At 40.1% G+C, this 20,316-nt stretch overlaps 2 protein-coding genes across 4 annotated transcripts in view; both read right to left on the bottom strand.

Moving 5' to 3' along the window:
• Positions 1–2,900, bottom strand: part of LOC107551155 (leucine-rich repeat-containing protein 4B-like) — a 32,946-nt gene extending 30,046 nt beyond the window's left edge. For 2 of the 3 annotated variants that reach the window (XM_016232663.1, XM_016232664.1), the window contains exon 1: positions 2,447–2,519. The gene's annotated coding sequence lies outside the window, so the exon portion shown is untranslated. Of the gene's footprint in view, positions 1–2,446; positions 2,520–2,882 lie in introns of those variants that run through there. The other variant, XM_016232662.1, reaches the window with a different exon arrangement.
• Positions 2,901–12,281: 9,381 nt separating this feature from the next.
• LOC107551134 (mediator of RNA polymerase II transcription subunit 25-like) overlaps positions 12,282–20,316 on the bottom strand; it is an 18,648-nt gene continuing 10,613 nt past the window's right edge. The window contains exons 12-18 of the mRNA XM_016232637.1: positions 19,534–19,641; positions 18,768–18,941; positions 16,526–16,633; positions 16,275–16,346; positions 14,354–14,512; positions 12,910–13,018; positions 12,282–12,733 (exon numbers count right to left, since the gene is read on the bottom strand). Coding sequence (XP_016088123.1) covers positions 12,627–12,733; positions 12,910–13,018; positions 14,354–14,512; positions 16,275–16,346; positions 16,526–16,633; positions 18,768–18,941; positions 19,534–19,641 — 837 coding nt within the window. The 3' untranslated portion in view covers positions 12,282–12,626. The remainder of the gene's footprint in view (positions 12,734–12,909; positions 13,019–14,353; positions 14,513–16,274; positions 16,347–16,525; positions 16,634–18,767; positions 18,942–19,533; positions 19,642–20,316) is intronic.

The raw sequence follows: 20,316 nt of genomic DNA, 5'->3' as shown, positions 1-20,316 counted from the left end.
AAGGCGGCTGGTTCTGTTCTACAGCTGCGTCTTGTATTTCCTTGATGTCAACCGACTTTCATCGCCTTTGTTTTCTGTGTGTCTCTAAACCACCTTTTAATCATTATCTAATTATTTAGATCTAGATTTGCCGCAGGCGCTGAGGAGCAACTTGCTGAGTTGCAGCCCTGAAGGGTCTGACTGGAGCAGAAGGGTTGAGGGTGCAGTGCTCCCTAAAGCATGTCTGCGTAAAGTCTTCCTCTCTTGACGGCTGATGTCTGTCACCTTTAGACCCACTGAAGTTAAAAGCCGCTTCATACATTTAAAAAAAGGCACATGAAATGCTAAAGTAAGGGGAGGCATCAAAGGTCGACTAGCGCACACACATAAATGGTATGATTTTAAAGGACCTTTTTGCAAGAGAAGCTTGAAGCTGATGCAAAAAAAAATAAAAATAAAGCATTAGATATAATTTATCAGTTGTAACTTCACATGCAATATATTGCACAGTCACAGAGAGGAATGGAGTGTGAACAAAGGCATTTAAATGATTATTCGTAAAACTTCATGTCACCTTTAAATTTAACACCTGCATGTTAAAGGAACCCATTGGAAAATCCACAGCAGGTAAATGGCTCACTTCAAACCATTCAAGAGGCATTAGAGAGTTATTAACGTGCGTTAATTCCAACATGGTGGATGGTTTTTATGAATACAGCCCTGGGTGACTCCAGAGTTTAAAGGGATAGTTCACGCAAAAATGAAAACGCCGTCATCATTTACTCGCCCTCATGTTGCTCCTAACCTGTACGACTGACTTTCTTCCACAAACCACAAAATGAGAGGTTAGACAGTCACTATTCACTTTAACTGCATCTTTTTTTATCATACAATGAAAGTAAACGGTGACTGAAGTTGTTGTTTCTGCCACAAACTGTACCAGCTCTGAGGAGCTCCAAGAGCGGAAAAATGTTAACGTTTTAGTACTCAACAAGCTGTTTACCAACATACATGTCATGATTGTGATTGCAGCCATTTTGGCCCAGCGATACCTGGCTTGCAATGTGAAATGTCTCCCTCAAAGCTTGTTCAAATCAATTTATTTATGTGATGGCTTACGTTGCCAAGGGAACATATATAATAATGAAAGCACATTTCTGCTCTCTTATATATGCACTCTGGATGGAGCCTGAGCTCTCTGTATAAAATCAAAATTTTAATCATTTTCTTCCAATATGACAGCATGACTCAAACTCTGGACCATCTTCTACACCATAAATTTTAAATGAACCTACAACCCTTTTACTTCTGAACTGACATAGCATTATTATAACATCAGCAGAAATTGCTATTGCTACCCAACAATACACACAGAGATAAGGTATAGCCTAGCTTTACTCCTCCGTAAATAAGATACAGCATGAGAAACCTGTGTGAAGAATTGCACCCTGTTCCTTCAGCAACAGATGCCCAAGCCATCACCACTCATGTCTCACACACACACACACACACACACTATCAGAGCGCACAGCACATGCCTATGGGCTAATTTCCCTCAGCTGAACCACCGCGACAACACATCAGCATTTAAGCCCTTCGTTTCATGTGTCACAGATAACAGCAGTGGATCTTCATTCATTGCGCTTAATCTGTTTGTTTCTTGTTCGCGAGCGGTGGAGCGGTGGAGCGCTGTAGTGATTTATCACAGGCCACACAGCGCCTTCGTATTTATACCCATAATCTGGACAAAGCGTCTTCTAAAGTGAAAACATTCAATCATTTCCACAAAATACAAATGTAATCCAAAGTTTAAAGGCAACGGCTTTAGTGGTTGCCACACTGGTTATTAGTAAATCCAAGAAACAGCGTGACAAGTAAACTAAAGAAATTGCGCATTGATGAGCATCCTTGGTTTTACACTCTGACAAATACGCATTGAGAGGCCGATATTTACGCGTTACGTAGAAAAGTCTAACATTATTGCACACATAACCAGCACTGACTTAAAATAGCGGACGTTACGTTTTTTAGAATAGTTTTGTGTTTAAAACGAATAACCTATCATTCCGCGTCCTGTAATAAGCAGTCCTATATCCTAAAGTAATCCATCCATAATTTATGACTCTAGGTCACTACATATTGGTCAAAGGTGTCTCGACAGCACAAATTCATTAGTTTACATCGACGCCCGGACACACACACGTGCGCGCACCCGCGCTCAACTGGACATATAGGCTACACAGAGACACACACATACTGCCGCATTAATTCCTTTATACTCATATACATAATTAAACCAGGCTTTCGATATTATAGTTGTTAACACAAATGGCAAATAACAGAAATTACAATATTAGGCTATTATACGCAGCAGTTTACGAAAGCTAGTTATGCACAAATTTCCTAGACTACATACGTACAAAATGTTTGCTTTACAAGCAGTATTACTATATTTATCCAGCCTTACCTCGTCTACTCTTCCTTTGTTTTTTAATCTAAATATATCCTTCAGAAGCTGTGGTGCGGAGTCGACGTCTCCTCTCGCCTGTCTTTCTCCGTCTCCGGTCACTACATATTGGTCAAAGGTGTCTCGACAGCACAAATTCATTAGTTTACATCGACGCCCGGACACACACACGTGCGCGCACCCGCGCTCAACTGGACATATAGGCTACACAGAGACACACACATACTGCCGCATTAATTCCTTTATACTCATATACATAATTAAACCAGGCTTTCGATATTATAGTTGTTAACACAAATGGCAAATAACAGAAATTACAATATTAGGCTATTATACGCAGCAGTTTACGAAAGCTAGTTATGCACAAATTTCCTAGACTACATACGTACAAAATGTTTGCTTTACAAGCAGTATTACTATATTTATCCAGCCTTACCTCGTCTACTCTTCCTTTGTTTTTAATCTAAATATATCCTTCAGAAGCTGTGGTGCGGAGTCGACGTCTCCTCTCGCCTGTCTTTCTCCGTCTCCCTCGCTCTCTCTCGCTCTCTCTCGCTCTCTCTCTCTCTCTGTTCAACATCCTCTTTCCCTCCCTCTCTCTCTCTCTTAAATTGATTCACCCTTTCGCAGAGCTGGAAGCACAGCACTGTCTGCCTGTGAGTAGTGGCGGGTCAGATGGAAAAATACACGCAGAAAGAGATAACGCCAACTTTACCAGAGTAGGCTACGTTTTCTATAAAAACGTGTAGCATACGAATGAGCCTGTAGAACATGTAGTGTGGTTAAAAGCTCATGAGATAAATTAATTATCATTAGCTTGAATCAAATGGTACAACAGAGATAGTAAAATAACGATTAAATTGAAAAAACCGACCACTCTTAAATTTAAAGGGGCCATGAAATTATCTTTTGACATATAAGAGGTTATTGTACTTTAAAAACAGAACTTTCTCGTTAGTGTGAAACAGCTTATATTAAAGCCAATCTGCCAAAATTACAGCTTTTGGAATGTTCTACTCTATGATGTAATAGTGTGGCTAAACTCCGCCTCCGCAGATGATGATCAATGCCTGCTTCTACATCACTGCCTGTTTAGGCCCGCCCACTGTAGTGTTTATGAGAGAGGCGAACATGCAGACAACTGAAGACAACAAGGCACTGTGCAGTTGTGGAAGTTGTGTAAAAACAGTCTTTGCATTGCCTGATCCCAATGTTAGAAAAGAGTGGATTAACTTTATTTTTAATGAAGATCCAGACTGCGTCAGTAAGAACTCGGTCCTTCACTTCATTTTACCACGGATTCGTTTACAAACAAGGCAAAATTTGACGGGGGATTCTCAAAAAGATTGAAACTAAAATAAGATGCTGTGCCGATTGGATCGGACAGTAATGTCATAACACAAGTGTAACTGTTTTCATTACGTGATCACTATTGCTTTGTCTCTCCTTACAGATCGTTTGATATGCATTGAGTTATTTATGCGTTTTTGACCTAAATCACAGCATCGTCCATCTATGAGGAAAGTACGCTGTCAAATATACACAACTGTTAGCCAATCATAGCAGTGGGCGTTTACTTCCGAGTCTCCAATCTGCCACGCCTATTCAAAAAGAGGTCAAAAGCAGGACAGAAAATAGCCCATTACTTCTAAATTATAATGTTTTCGATGTAAAAATCTTGATAACATAAGTAGATCTCAGAGAACAGTACAAAATAAAAAACAAAGGCAGTTCATGACCCCTTTACTCTCAAGTGTACTCTCATTTATCAATCAAACCTAAACACATAACCGTGAACCAAAGACTTTAGAAACTGCATATTATCCTTAAATGTGCTGTAAAAGCAAGGTATAGTCGTTCAAGATCTTCAGACTAACCCAAACACGCCCTTTATTAATATAGCAATAATATTTACCTGTCAATCAAAAGCAAAACAAGCTCGACACCTGCAAGTGTTTGAAGGTCTCGGTTATCTTTAACCAAGTAAAGCTTGAACTCTGGTTTTGCTTCTGTCTGGTCTTCCTCTATACTGTATTCATTTATGAACGTTTTACTGTAAAAGCTGTTGTTGACAGTTGAATAAGCACATTTTGTGCATTCAATTTACAAAAAATACTCCATGTTCACGTGCCACACTCTCAGCTCCCGGATTCCCATATATGGGCTTACTGCTGTGAACGTGCAAAATTAGGCTTGTACGACTTCATGCGGCACTGCAAAGATCGGCTGCCGCCTGACAAAAGCAATGCATTCTGGTTAGAAAATGTGTCCGACTTTGATTGGCACTGCAGCCGCCGTACGATCACAAATGCCATCAAAGTACCGCGATAGCAAAATGAGACCAGCCAGACACTGCAGTTGTTCAAAATCGGCTGCGAAAGCCTTGATGATGACACTTTATTCTCATTGGTCAGATTCTGTGATGACAAGGATGACAAGGTGTTGCATGTTTTTTCTTAGACAATTTCCTGCATTTAACCAATCTTGATATTAATTAATTGATTTATAATGACTGATGAAATTAATGATTGATATCTGATATTCAAACAGAATATTAACAAAAATTAAGATTAGGCTATCCAGTAAATATACATTTTTATTGTATAAGAGTAAAGGTTTGGACGAAAACGTTCTGGTTAACCTATTGCTTATATTTGGATAATGAATGACATTGGTTCAGCACACTCTGGAAAGCACGAAGGAAGTGTCCGACCTGACGGACGCCTCTTTACTCCTCCCCCGCCTGCAACCAGCAGATCTCGCCAATCGGCAGGGTTGTCAGGTTTTCACAACAAAACCTGCCCAATTGCTACTCAAAACTAGCCCAATGGCGTTTTGAGGGAGGTTCCCTTGTAAAAATTGCGTTCCGTGGCAACCGGTGGCAGGCTAGTGTAGTTCATCTTGAACAAGTTTAATGATCGCGAGACAAGGCCAAAAGCTCATCAAAAATACTTTTGATTGGTTAAACAAGCAGAGATGACCAATGAAATCTATAGAATCGCCTGAGAGGATCTCAGAAACTCACACTATGATTTGAACTTGGAGCGGGTTTATATCACTGGTGCGCAGAGGGAATAGTAAACTAAAAAATGGTCTGGAACTAAAAAAATATGGAGTGATGACAGAACGCCTTGAGCTGGATGAAAAAGATTACTGTTCAGTGTGGCCAAGTCCACAGTTTTCCCGCAATTTGCAAAGGGTCAATTGGGTTTTGTTTAGCAGACCTGGCAACCATGTTACTGTTGCTCTACTCCACTCACAACAGTGTTCCAGTATGTGCGTTGCTTGAGATTGATGCACTGGCCTCTTCTAAAACTATTTTCATCGGTCTCGCCAAATTTAGTTTGACATGTGTGTTACTCAATATTAACTTAATATTATTTGAACTATTTGTTATACAAACACTTTTAAACTTGCAACCGTGTTGTTGTTCTGAGTACCTGCTGCCGGATCACTCACTCATGTGAATAAGTCAAAGTCACAATATTGTCCTTTCATAAAGTTTTGGGCAAGAAAGACCCCCGTGTATGTAAATCTCTCATCTACAGGGACAATTACTTATTTAATGAGCAATGGCGCAGGTGAATGTCAGTTAGACCATATTTCATGTGCATCACATCAGAACGCGCAGGACATGTCAATCAATCGATGCACTCTACGGCGGAGACAGACATCTGTCCTTTTATCGACACGAGACAGGCCTGGTAATGCATAAGAATTCCCTGCTCAGCTTCGCACTTTGTGTATTTGTGTAGGAGTGATATTTGTGCGCGTATGCGTGAGCAAGGTACAGAACGCATGTGCGGACGCGCTCTGCTTTGGATGTTGCGTTGGCATAGCAACGCCGGGAGCGAGCACCCAGCATCTGGCTTTAAACGCTTCCAGCGCGCACCTTTTCTTACCAATTAGAGCGAGGTTGCGCAGAAGATCGCAATAAATAATTGTGAGGGATATCGCTCGATACATGGGGGTGTGACAACTTGAGTTGGTGCTTGGAGGAATTGGGGGGTAAATGAGGTGTGAGAGGAGGAGGGAGAGGTCAGCGGAGGAGAGACAGACAGAGAGCGAGAGAGAGGGATGAGGGATATCAGATGGCTGATTAGCACTGAATTGATAACATTCTAAATTCAGGCACGAGGAATCAGTCAGTGCCTCACTCTCTCTCCACTTTTAACTCTTCACATCCGACTCTGCGCATAGTGCATTTGTTGCTCGCAATAAACATCTGAGAGATGAGATTGCAGCTGACTTTACCTCCTTTTACCCCTCTCTTATTTTTTTTCCCTCTCAGGATGGATATGTAACACAGCTGCAGTGTCTTTCAGCCTAAAATGATATTCACATTGGGCTATACGGCTTCCTCAGAGGGGCTCGTATGGTCCAGTGGCCAATCCCGGCGGCACCCACGAACTCCCTTCACCTGACTTTGGTCTCCCCTCCTCCGTCGCTCTCTGCGGCGCACTCGCTCCACTGACATCACATCTATACCATTTAGCTCCCTCGCTCTCTTTGAATACCCCCGCCCCCTTCCCTTCCTGCCTTTTGCCCCCGAACTGCGCTCTATGCAGTAGTAGAGGAGGCATTGTTCACAGCCCGTAGCTCAACCCTGGAATTCTACATCAGTAGTCTCTCTCTCTCTCTCTCTCTCTCTCTCTCTCGTCCAGCTTCAGCATCCTGCTCCTTCTTCCTCTCCCTCCCTCTCTCTCTCTATTAAATTTCCAGTCACACAACAGTGCAGTGGATATCCCTCCCTCCCTCCGGTTCTCTCTCCTCTTTCCAATCTCCTCCTCTCTCCCACAGATACCCTCCTATGTTGAAATCTTCCTGGATCTCTGTATGTCTCCCTGTTGACTGCTCTCTCTCTGAGTCAAAGCCCTCAATCTCCATTGATTAAGACTGCAAGCTGTCCCCCTCCTCATTTACAATCGCCTCATCTCTTCCGCTTTCACCCCAATTAAAACAAAACCTTTCTCTAGTTTAGTTCCCCCCTAAACACACACACAAACTCACTCGCACTTCTCCGGCATGGCAGTCGTGTACGTTGTGCAGTGTGTGTATTTTGACCATGTGGACTGTGTTTTTCTTGGTAATTCTCCCTCTTTCGGTCTCTCTCGCGGGGGAACTGAGATGTGACTGATTATGTGGACACCACAGGCCATTAAATGAACAGTGATGCGGGCCGGCTGGAGGATTAATGCAGTTCACATGATGAAGACAGAGCGGGCGTGCTGAACACTATAGGCCCTGTGTGTGTGATTACCGCCCTTCACAGGGAGCCGAGGGAAAGCCCACAGCTCAACCCTGGAATTGTACACCAGTAGAGCGCCGCAATGCTTTACTAGCTTTAGTGAACACGGCGCGTTTCACGCCACGCTTCAGAGTTAATGCTTGCCGCTGTGTCCTCACCCGCAGAGTGAAATACTCTGGGACGACACGGTGCTCTCAGGATGAGTTTCTGCTCAGTTTTGCTGTGCCAGCTATCTGTTTTTGTCATGTGGGTCAATGACGTGATGCTCTTGATCAAATTAGTTCAAATCTACAGTCAAAATGCAATTCACACATGGAGGGATTTGAGCACACATCTCCTGTGTTTTTAATTTCTGTATTTACCTTAATTTTGATAGGTGAAAAATGTCATGATTATACTGTACTGATACAAATACAAAGTTCTAGCATGAAACTCTAGATGGCGCAGTCTGATAGATCTAACTCAATATGACAATGACATCACATGTCACAGCTGATTGGTTCTCTCCTGTATCGGTAGCCAATGAGCTCGCTGCTCAACATTCCAATACTTGGCTAGTGTTTGCTGTAGAAGTAGCAGCACACTTCAGGAACCCTCCACCTTCCCCAGCTCCACCTGTATAGATCTGCTACGGGGTGATCATATATGCTATGGGGGTTATTCGTGTATGTTATATGTGCAGCAGCAATTTTTCTTACATGCTCAAAGCAGCATGTTGTGGACGTATTGGCAGTAGCAAGTCTCGGTAGCAGCAGCAGCAGCAGCAGTGTAGCAGATCTATTCCACCAAGACCAAATACAACATGCCAATCCCTCGAGAGTTGTCATGACAGAACTGATACTATTTTTCTTAGGTAAATAAACTGCTTCACAGCTTATTATCTTTATTTATTTATTATTATTTTTCAAAACAAAGAATATGATAAAGGGGATCCCTACAGACCCTCATGACTGAGTCAAAAAGTCTCTTAAAATATCAGATAATTTCACCTTTTTATGACAAGGCAAAGTCCAAGTTAGGGTCTGAATCCCCAAAAACTTGTTACTTTTGAAAAGAAAAAAAAATTATCTTGAAAAATATTTGATCTCTGACATTATTTTAACATGCATTTAATGTGTAGGGAAAATGCAACAAGTTAATTAAACTGGACCTTGCAAATGAAAATATAAATGTTTTTCGAAACCATACAAATCTGACATGAAGGACTACATTTATAAACTAGACTTTGAAAAGATTTTTTTTTCTTTATTGTGAACTCTATTTAAAGTGGTTCCTGCTGTAGTGTTGCTCTCCAGAAGCCACTCTTGTGTTCTGGCATATGAGTGTCTAATGTAAAATCTGTGCCTCGGTATTTTTTTTGCACACAAGTCCTCCAGACATGTGGAAAGCGCTGCTTCCTCTCTGCTGCATTAAACCATGCCAGCAGATTTAGCCACATCAAAATTTGCTATTCTCAAGGGCATGTCAGAATATATCTAATGCAGCAAGTAATTCATGCCATGTTTGTGTCAAACCCTGTGTTGTCCTCTCAAGACGACATAAAGGTGGGGCTACTGTTCTTTGCGTGCGTTTTTGAAAGGCAGCAATACAAAACAATAATATGCAACATGATGTGAGATGTAACCATGTGTGACACTCCATGGGCCATCTTGCGGTTACTTCCAATTGCATTAAAGTTTAACTACTGCATTAGCACAAAGCACACTTTCACTGTTAACTGCATAATGTTAGTGCAATGTTAGCACTTTGCTCAGTGCTGATTGCTGAGATGTTTGTATGTACAGATGCATATGTTCCCTGTGACAGCAAATATTTTCTGAATGAAAGCTTAGCATTGCAGGAGTGACTTACATCTAAAGCTGGACTGCACTACAAACACTTCCTAAATCGCAGACTAACAAACACAAGCCCTAAACTATCAATTTTTTTTTTTTGTCTTTTGCTGTGATAATAATACAACAAAGTGTTTTTTCTTTCCTTTTAAAAATCTTGATGTAAAATTAAGTTTTCTTTTGGTGCAGCAATATCAAAAGCCATTTCTTTTTTTAAGTTATATTTATGGGTATTTTCTGCTTTTATTGGGACAGGACAGTAGAGAGGTGACAGGAAAGCATTGGGTGGAGAGAGAGGGGGGCAGGATCGGCAAAGGACCACGAGACGGGAATCAAACTCGGGCACCATGAGCGCAGTTGTGCTGTATGTGGGTGCACTAACCATGAGGCTTTTGGTGCAGATGTCACAGTCTCTTTGGTATTTAACAATATGCCAAGTTGTCATGAAATTCTAGATGGCGCAGGCTGATGGGTAGTGTAACAGTTCGTAGATCGGGAAGAAGGAGGCGGGAACCGGCGAACATTTAAACCGGCGAACATTAAAGTGGCAGCCACTCGCGGACGACTGCCGCACACAAAACACAAAAAGTCCAGGCCTGGTCCTCTCTTGTCATGCACTGTCGTCACTCCTCCTTTTATCCTTCTGGAGCTCCTCCGTGGGACTAGAGACCGGTGAGTGGCACAGATGTTGCTCATTATCATTAACTCCACCGGCCTCGCTCCGCTCCCACGGCTCTCGGCCCAGCCTCACTCGTCACAGGTAGTTAACTCAAACTGATTATATTCATAGCATTAAACTACTTGGCAGAAGCTGATTGGTTCATGTTGCATATGCAGCCAATGAGCTTACTGCTTTAAATATAAATGGATTGTCAGCATTCACTAGAGCAGCTTGCAGCGTGCTTTTAGAGTGCTTTCACACTTGGTTCGATTGCTTGGTTCGAACCCGAGTTCGATTGGTCCCCCCTCCCCCTGCCCCCGCTGGACTGTGTTCACATAATATTATTTGGGTCCGAACCGCGGTTCGTTTGCGTCATCAAGCCAGCAGCTGTTTACCCCGTTGCTTAGTAACGATGGCGCAGGAGAAGACGGCAAAATGCGTAGCAAGGCTCTCTTCAATTTTATATTTATGTTTTTGAACCGTTGGTTTGTTTCCAAAGCTTCAGTACATAACGGCACTTACGTCTGCCTTACAAATGTACTGCAAATGTTCTAAAGTACTCTGAAGGTGAACAGAAATGACATATACAGCTCTCTGCTTCAGTCACGCTCGTCATGAAAGTGAGTGAAATGCGCACACACACACACACATTTTTATCAAATAATACGTCATTAATAGCGGTTCACTTACGTGATTTGGTATGATTGCGTTCACATCAGCAGCGAACCGTACCTGAGTTCACATGAACCGTACCCCAGACCACCCTTTTTCAGCGGACTCGGGTAACGTTACAGTACGCGGGTGCGCACCAGAGTTTGGAAGACAGCTTTCACATCACCCAAACGTACCGAACTCTGACGTCAATCGAACCCGGGTGCACACCAAAAGTGCTAGTGTGAAAGCACCCTTAGAGTTCCTCTAAAACCCTCCACCTCCACCTATATAGATCTGCTACAAGTTATTAGACATGCTATTTGTGCAGCAGCAGTATGCATCTTACATACTCACAGTACTGTATAAGCATATAAGCAAGGGAACCCGAGTTCACATTCTTACCTAATGTACACTGAACAAAATTATAAACGCAACTAAAAACGGTCGACTGCTCTCTGACCGGAGGCTGTTTAATTCTCCTGAATGTCAGCACTTGATAACTCACATTGTGCACCCATGTTTCCATTACTGGTGCGATGGATTCAGAACACGCATTCGTAATGTGACAGATATGTAGTAATGTCACATGGCGCTTCATAATTAATACCTTAGGGTGCTCTGAAAGAATAAGCATGATGGGATAGTCACGTTCGCTCATTAAAAGTGTTTGTTCTGCACACAAGATGGTTAATCAGAACGATTCAGTGTCAGATTATGCATATACGACCGCACAGATCCAAAGTATCTCTGAATATGTGTGGATTGTAGTCATACATTGTGTCTGTGTCCAGCCTGATTACGTGTTATGCCAAGGAAAGTGTGTCGAAGTGCTGCCATCTGGTAGAACTACTTGGCACAAAGGTCCACTGTATGGTTCCATGACATATTGGAGTGGTTAATTTTAACGCTGTGACACCATTTGGCAGAATCGAGCGTTTTGCAACCTATCATTCAGTCTATTTAAGTCACTCATCCACTGCTATCACAGCACTACCAGGTTGACACACAAACAAATACTTTGCCTTAAAGGGACAGTCCACCAGAAAATTAAAACTCTGTCATCATTTGCTCATCCTCATGCTGATCCAAAATTTGTATGACTTCAAAAGAAAAGAAGATATATTGAAGAATGTTGGTGACTAAACATATTTGGTTCCCATTGACTTCCATTGTAAGGACAAAAAATACAACGGAAGTTAATGCGAACTGAAACTGTTTGGTTATCAACACTTATCAAAGTATCGTTTTTTTGTGTGCTCAACAGAAGAAACCAAATGCGTACAGGTTTGGAATGACTTGAGTGTGAGAAAATGATGGCAATTTTTATTTATGTGGGTGGATTATCACTTTAAGGAAAACCTCAAACACAAAAATTGCTTGAGAAAATTTACTTTATTCGTTTTCATAAAACAACATACAACATTTCAAAAGACAAATTAAGAAAAAGTAAAAGCGATAGAAAGTAAAACTTTCATAAAAATATAATAGTAACCGGATTTGTTTGATTAATCTTGAGGCGAGAGGTGTAGAGTGATGAAACGCCTTGCTCTTCGGTCCGTCTGTATGTACAATCAAGTTACCGCTCTCATGATACGGTGATAGGTTTGTGTGTAAACGCATCAACAAATATGCAAGTATGAAAATAAACTCTTGATCTCACTCTAAACACCTCTAACCTTCCCCTATGCACCTGCTTCTAACAAAAAGTAAAAAGAACAGAGCTTAGATGACTCCTGTATTCTGTAATGAAACCTCTGAAGCAAAGATTGATGGGTAAAGCAGTCCTTAGATAAGGTCCATAAGAATTTCATCCTCCATAATGCTTGACACCGGAGGCATCCCAGGATTCTGTGCGACTGTACCCCGTGGACCTGTAGGAATCATCAGCGGACCTGTGGGAAAATAAAACTTATCACGTAAACGTATCCAAACGGTTTTAAAAAAGATTAAACATAAATAGCAGTACAAGCCACAGCAAATAAATGAAATCTCTTACACAATTAACGAGGTCACAGATGTGATAAAAATAAATTGTGCTAATGATACTGTACTGGAAATTAAGCGCTACCTTGGTGAGGCTGCCTCCACTGAGGCAGCATCTGAGCGCCCCCTCCTGGTGCAGGATGGACCATCTGCTGGATGGCATGCATTCCCTGCATGCCCTGCATCCCACCCTGCTGCAGAGAGAGATTATGGAATATAAAAGCAAGCCGAACTGTGAACGGCACTTTCATTAAATTGACTTCCATTTTTACAGTATGAATGCGAATGCAGGAGACAGGAAATGCAAGCTCATGCGAATTTTGCTGCGTTTCAAAGTTCAGGTTTGGTGAACTCTTGACCTGTGAATTCATATCACCTGAAGACGTGGAATCCATAGATTACTGATGCATCACAATGTGACCTCTTATCTGAATTAAAAGAATGCAAACTTTAAATATGCAGGATTGCAGTAAAGTGGAGTAGACTGCATATTTTTATGTATCATATGTTTAATTATTTGTTGAATTATGTTAAGATGCTGCAGTGTGTGGCGTCATATTACAATCTTTGCAGCATCTGTAGAAATTTCACATACTCAAGTTTTAGTGTGACCGCAGCTTAAAGGGATAGTTCACCCAAAAAAAGAAAATTCTGTCATTAATTACTCACCCTCATGTCGTTCCAAACCTGTAAGACCTCCGTGCATCTTTGGAACACTCTTCTCTTTTGTCTCAGTCTTCGACGCACGTTCATGAGAATACCACGACACATACGTGTGTGTGTGGTGCTGCTGACGCAGGACTCAGATGCGCCGCGGCTTGTTTGCAAGCAGAGGAATGCACACGCATGCGACGTGGTACTGTCGTGAACTAGGGTTGGGCGAAGTCTACCAAATTGGCATCAGACGATGTCTATATTGAAACATCGCGATGATTGATGACATCGGGGGGTGGGGGGAGCAGGGTTAGGGCAGTGCCAGAAGCGCGAATCCGTACTCGGAAAGGCATGGGAAAAAAATTACGCGTTCTATGATTGCGGGAGAGGGGGTGGATGAAGGAATCACGATGCTGGCTCAACATTGTGATGTCTGTCAGCCATCGGCAATGGACGATGGCATCCGAACCCTATTGTGAATGTGCATCGAAGACCGACACAGAAGAGAAGAATTGTTGAATAAAGTTATTTTTGTTTTCTTTGCGCACAAAAAGTATTCTCGTAGCTTCATAAAATTAATGTTGAACCACTGATGTCACATGGCCTATTTCAATGATGTCCTTACTACCTTTCTGGGCCTTGAATGTGGTAGTTGTGTTGCTGTCTATGCAGGGTCAGAAAGCTCTCAGATTTCATCCAAATTCAAACTATCAACTATTCAATATCTTAATTTGTGTTCCAAAGATGAACAGAGGTCTTACGGGTTTGGAACAACATGAGGGTAATTAATGACACAATTTTCATTTTGGGGTGAACTATTCCTTTAAGGAAGTCCTATAGAAGGGCTTCATGTGCTATTCGCTGCACACACTTACAGGTTGTTGGCTGAGGAGGAGACTGCGGAGTTGGGGGTTTGCGCCTGGGTTTGGGAGGCGCAGCATGCCACCAGGAGGCTGGGCTTGAGCTTGGGCCACCTGATTGGGCGGAGCACCTGTGACCGGCGGCTGCTGATTACCTGTTATGACTGCTCTCAGCTAATGAAAATCAAAACCACAGTGATGAAGATAGAAAGTAAGTGGACATGAAAAGGTTGCTGTAAAACACTGTATTACATAAGTGCTAATTCTGTGTGCGAGTCTCACAGGAGAGAACCGCGAATACAGAGCCACTGTAACGGTGTTAAAGGTATTAAAAGGGACATATTCCACACTTTGAAGTATTCTTCCCAGAAGTCCACTTATAATACATGTCTCACATCAAATACAGTCATAACTTAGTTTTACATAACCATTTTCCACTCTTTTTAGTCTCAGCCCATGGACCAATAGTCACACAGATATTCAGAGTTTAGTTTGACACAGTTAGGAAAAAGTAAACTAGATATTCACAAGCAGAATTGTTTATTCTATGGATGGGAACCATAGAAAAAAAAATGCATGATTCCAGGCTATTTAAAGATGTATTTTCAGAGGCAGATTAAATGCAGTAACTATGTATTAAATAATACAAAACAACGTAGTAACATATTTCATGCATTCATTTATTATTTTTTATAAAAAAATAAACTTACAAATTAATTTGTTTTTAAATAAACATCATAAGAACAAACTGTTTTTGAAAATCTCTACAGCCTCAGGTAAAACATCATGAAACATACACTTGTAACACTGTATGAAAGGTATTAAAAGGGACATATTCCACACTTTGAAGTATTCTTCCCAGAAGTCCACTTATAATACATGTCTCACATCAAATACAGTCGTAACTTAGTTTTACATAACCATTTTCCACTCTTTTTAGTCTCAGCCCATGGACCAATAGTCACACAGATATTCAGAGTTTAGTTTGACACAGTTAGGAAAAAGTAAACTAGATATTCACAAGCAGAATTGTTTATTCTATGGATGGGAACCATAGAAAAAAAATGCATGATTCCAGGCTATTTAAAGATGTATTTTCAGAGGCAGATTAAATGCAGTAACTATGCATTAAATAATGCAAAACAACGTAGTAACATATTTCATGCATTCATTTATTATTTTTTATAAAAAAATTAACTTACAAATTAATTTGTTTTTAAATAAACATCATAAGAACAAACTGTTTTTGAAAATCTCTACAGCCTCAGGTAAAACATCATGAAACATACACTTGTAACACTGTATTTTTCATTTTATTTAAAAGATCCAACTCAAAAGACTCACTGATTAGGGAATGGTTTTCAGTGCAACCAGTGTAATCCATCCTATTTCCATATGAATGACCCATACAGTGGGGAAAATATTTATTTGATCCCCTGCTGATTTTTTAAGTTTGCCCACTTACAAAGAAATGAAGGGTCTGTAATTTTTATGGTAGATTTATTTTAATGGACAGAGACAGAATATCAACCAAACAATTTGCATTTCAGTGAGTGAAATAAGTAACTGTTTTCAACACTGATAATAATAAGAAATGTTTCTTGAGCAGCAAATCAGCATATTAGAATGATTTCTGAAGGATCATGTGACACTGAAGACTGGAGCTGAAAATTCAGCTTGGAATGAATTACATTGTAAAATATTAACATTTTAAACTGTAATATTATTTCACAATATTACTGTTTTTACGGCATCTAAAAAAAGGTAGCCTTGGTGAGCATAAGAGACTTCATTCAGCAATGTCCCCTTTAACACACAACGCTGTTCACAAGATGGAGAAATGGCAGAAAATCAAGCTGTGAATCCCTGTGCTTGCAGAAAACATGGTCCTACGTGTGTGCATGCATGCATGCATAATTATGTTTCTGATTCTCACCATGTTGTTCTGTCTCTGCTGGTCCTCCATCAGTATGACCTGACTGACGGAGGGCAAGCCCACCACCACAGACTGAGGCAGAAAGAGAGGGACAGAGAGGGACAGAGAGGAGGATACCAGGAGGGTTTAGAACAGCATGCACATTCCATCTCAAGCCGAGGAGAAATACAAACAGGGTGAGTGCACAGGGCCAGAGACAGAGAGAGTGCAGGGCAGGGGAGAGAGGAGAGGGGGAAGCACTGCTGCTTTACCTGCTGTTGCACGTTGCCATGCGTAACGGGGATGGGGCCCGGCGGTCTGTTGAGGAAGTTCTGATTGGGTGGGACCTGTCCAGGTTGCATCTGAACAACATTGTTCATCTGAGAATACAGACAAGCGATGGATTAATGACAGAATTAAAGAACAAAGCACAAAAATAGCACAATTAAAAAACAAGCACACTTTAAGCAAATTTTTTGGTTGTTTCATTTAAGTGTCCCAAAATGCTGTTCTTTTCATGAAGGTATAGTTGTGTGCAAGTATGTTTTCAATATTGTACAGGTTTTTATGCTAGAGTTCGCATGGCATGCACATTTTCAAGCATGTGACCATATAATTGATTTTGTATGCATCAAACTCGTACTTGAAAAAAATTATTTATTTATTTTTTGTGCAGTGATTTTTAGGTTCAATACAAGATAAGATCAAAATCAACAGCACTTGTGGCAAAATGTTGAAAACAATTACTTCAACTCACCTCTTAAAAAAGAGTCAGGGTTGTGGCAAGCCACTCACAATGGAAGTAAAAGGGGTTAGGGTTTGTCATATTTACAGCTATTACAGGGTTTTAGGTGTGCCTTTTTTAATTGAAATGAAGTTGAAAAATAGAACCATACACAGAAAAGGCTAGTGATTTTTTTCACATGAAGATCATGTTAACACACTATTGAAACAGTACTTATTAATTTATTATTTTTAAAGTGACTATTTTGGTAATCAACATTTTGTCCAGTGATGCAAAAAATGTGAAACAACTACAGATCTGAGGATATGCTTCTTTGAGAATTTATTGTTCCAACTACAAACAATTTATATATGATTTAATGATTTAAAGGTGCACTGGCTCTGAAAACAAAACTAACTAGAGACAAGTCTTTAATTAATTAAATATGTAAGGAATTACATTTCTGACAATTATATACAATTTTATTATAAGGTGTTTAAGTAAACACCAATGTATACAAAATGAAATAATAATATTTAATTTAATAACAGTACATAAATATTTAACAAAATAACATATAGCACTGAGCTGAAGAAAGCATGGGCTGAAACGTCTGTTCTTTGGTCTGTTTTTAAGACACTTTGCACTTTTGTCACTTTTGCATATGGAAAATAAAAAATATATTTTTGATAGAATTTTTGGTCTGATTGGATTTTTCCAGTGTGCGGACAATTTCAGCTACCTGTTGGACTAAAACGTCCTCCTTTTTTTTCTACTCACCTGAGAATTAATTGTTTTTCTTTTTGAGAGCGCACAATTCCTGTTTGATGGATAAAATAACATATACAAAGACACTCATAAATATAAGAAATATTCTGACTTCACTGTCCTGTAAATCAATCATATTAGGGAGTTTCCTTGTTTTACCTCATGTAACCAACTTACATCCAGCTTAATACTGCTATAGTATTATGCTTTTCTATCTTTAAAAAAAAACAACCTACACACATATTAGCTGGAGTCAGCCACAAGATTAGCTGCTATTGTAGTTAAACAAACACATGCAGATCTCAAGAACACCCCTCAATTTCACATCTCCACAGATTTTTTAATAGTTGTATCTCAGCCAAATATTGTCCTAACAAACCATACATCAATGGAAAGTTTATTTATTCATATTTTTGATGATGTATAAATCTCCATTTAAAAAAATTGACCCTTATGACTGGTTTTTGTGGTCCAGGGTCACATACTGTCAAAGTAAAACAGGTTCTTCGTCTCCGGTTTCCTCTAGAATGGCTGGTATGATCCTCAATATTTTGCATGTTGATGCCAACCAGGACATGTGTCAGGGACACATGGATACAATTTGGCAATGTTTACTTTAACCTTGCATTATATGTTGCAGGTCCTAAAAATAGTTACCGATCAGCAGGCATTTGTTTTAAATTGCCAAAGCAATGGGTGTTTTAACTCAGCACTTAGCAAGTGTTAATTTTAGGTGCCATATGTATTATGTGTGCAACATCAACGCAAAACCGGAGACAGCTGCTCACAAGGTGCAAGAAACATAACAGGATCAATTTCACTGTTAAATAAACTGTTAAAAAAAACATTTGTTCTTTTACGCAAACATTTTACAGGAACAAAAAGATTGTGCTACTTTAGATGTAGATTTCACGTGAGCATTTATATTTACAATTTTACAGTATTGTGCTGCTCTGTCCATTTCATATCAATAACTGTGTTTGTTTATAGTGATAAATACTACATTTCACCGTCTGACTCACCGAGCGTTGCTGCTGCACTTGTTTGTGGTTAGTGATGACCTGCCGAATGCCATTGACGAATCCGCTCTGGTCATTAGGGATGAGTCCCATGAAGATCCTCTTCCTAGACGAGTACAGCAGCATCAGCACACGCACCTCACACGGAGCACTGTGGGGGAAGTGCACACAACCAGCCTACACACACACACACACAATATACATCAAACTATGTGCCAATCCACACATCTAGACAGCACACACAACTAGAGTGACTGGAGAGCTGACTGGGCCTGCACGATTATATTTGAAGACAGGATTAAAATTAACTAAGCAGCCGTTTCCCAGACACAGATTGAACCTAAAACTGAATTTAATCAGTGTTAATGGTGATTCACTTCTTACAGATCTCTTAGTCTACGTCAAGGGATCTAGCTCCAGGGTAAAGGTTCATTTCAGAGCCTTTCATTTTCAGAGGAAATGTTGGCTATGTGACTTTTTTTTTTATTTGTCTTTTTTCATGGCTAAATATGAAAATCTTTCTAACATTCAAAACCAGAGGAAGAACTCCCCCAAGAGGATGAAGACCATTATTACACACTATCAAAATTTCTTTAGAAGTCTGCAATGGGAAATAGACACTTAAATATAGTATAAAAATATAGATAAATTCATGGAGAACATAAAAATTTGGCCTATATGAGAAGATTCTAGCTTGATTATTAATTTTGAACTGACTGATGTACCTTAGAGGAGGAGGTTATGAATATGATTCTGTTATTGTACTCACAAATCCATTGGTCATGATGCGATACAGTCCCTTCAAAGACTCCATATCTTTATTAGTAAACAGAAACTGCACCATACGAGAGTTTCTGAACAGAGGGCCCAGAGTAGTCTATGACAAGACATAGGAATAATCACTGCATTAATAAACCATGTGACCCAGATGTTTTACCAAACACAATTCAGCATATACAGTGGGGCAAAAAAGGCTGTATATATGCTGTTTAGGTTGACATGAACAAAAGTCGTTTGAAATCTACATTTTAAAGTTAATGCGAGAGCTTAAATGTATATTTCATGCGATATTTTTGTAATTATAGTATGGTTTTTAACAAGTATTATTAAAGTTAGTAATTTGTGCAAAGAATACCGTCTGTAATGAACATTCTACTCATTTGACAATGCATTTTGCATACTGTGTGCATCAGAGAAGTATGCAGGGTGCGAACTACGGGGGAGCTAGGGGGAGCTCAGCTCCCCTTACAAAAAGACATGGGCTCCCCTGAAAACGTGATTTGTGAAATTTTGGGGGGTCTCAAAAAATATTGACAATGTGTTATTTTGACGTGCAATTTCAGTTTTGTGTAATGTGTATTATGTGTAAAATTGCAAAAATATAATTCATTCATACATGACAGCGATTTAAACCCAATTCACTTCAATTAAGATAACTATACATGCTATTCTTGTCATGAGCATCAAGGTGTGGGGGCGCTGCGGTGCAAATTCCACTCATGTTTAGTACATGTTAAATCAAAGATTCGTAGAAAAAATATAAACGTTGGAC

The sequence above is a fragment of the Sinocyclocheilus grahami genome, unplaced genomic scaffold (assembly GCF_001515645.1).
Source record: "Sinocyclocheilus grahami isolate Dianchi unplaced genomic scaffold, SAMN03320097.WGS_v1.1 scaffold416.1, whole genome shotgun sequence".
Lineage (NCBI taxonomy): Eukaryota > Metazoa > Chordata > Actinopteri > Cypriniformes > Cyprinidae > Sinocyclocheilus > Sinocyclocheilus grahami.
Note: the sequence above shows the minus strand (reverse complement) of the source record. Positions and strands in the feature narration are given on the sequence as shown.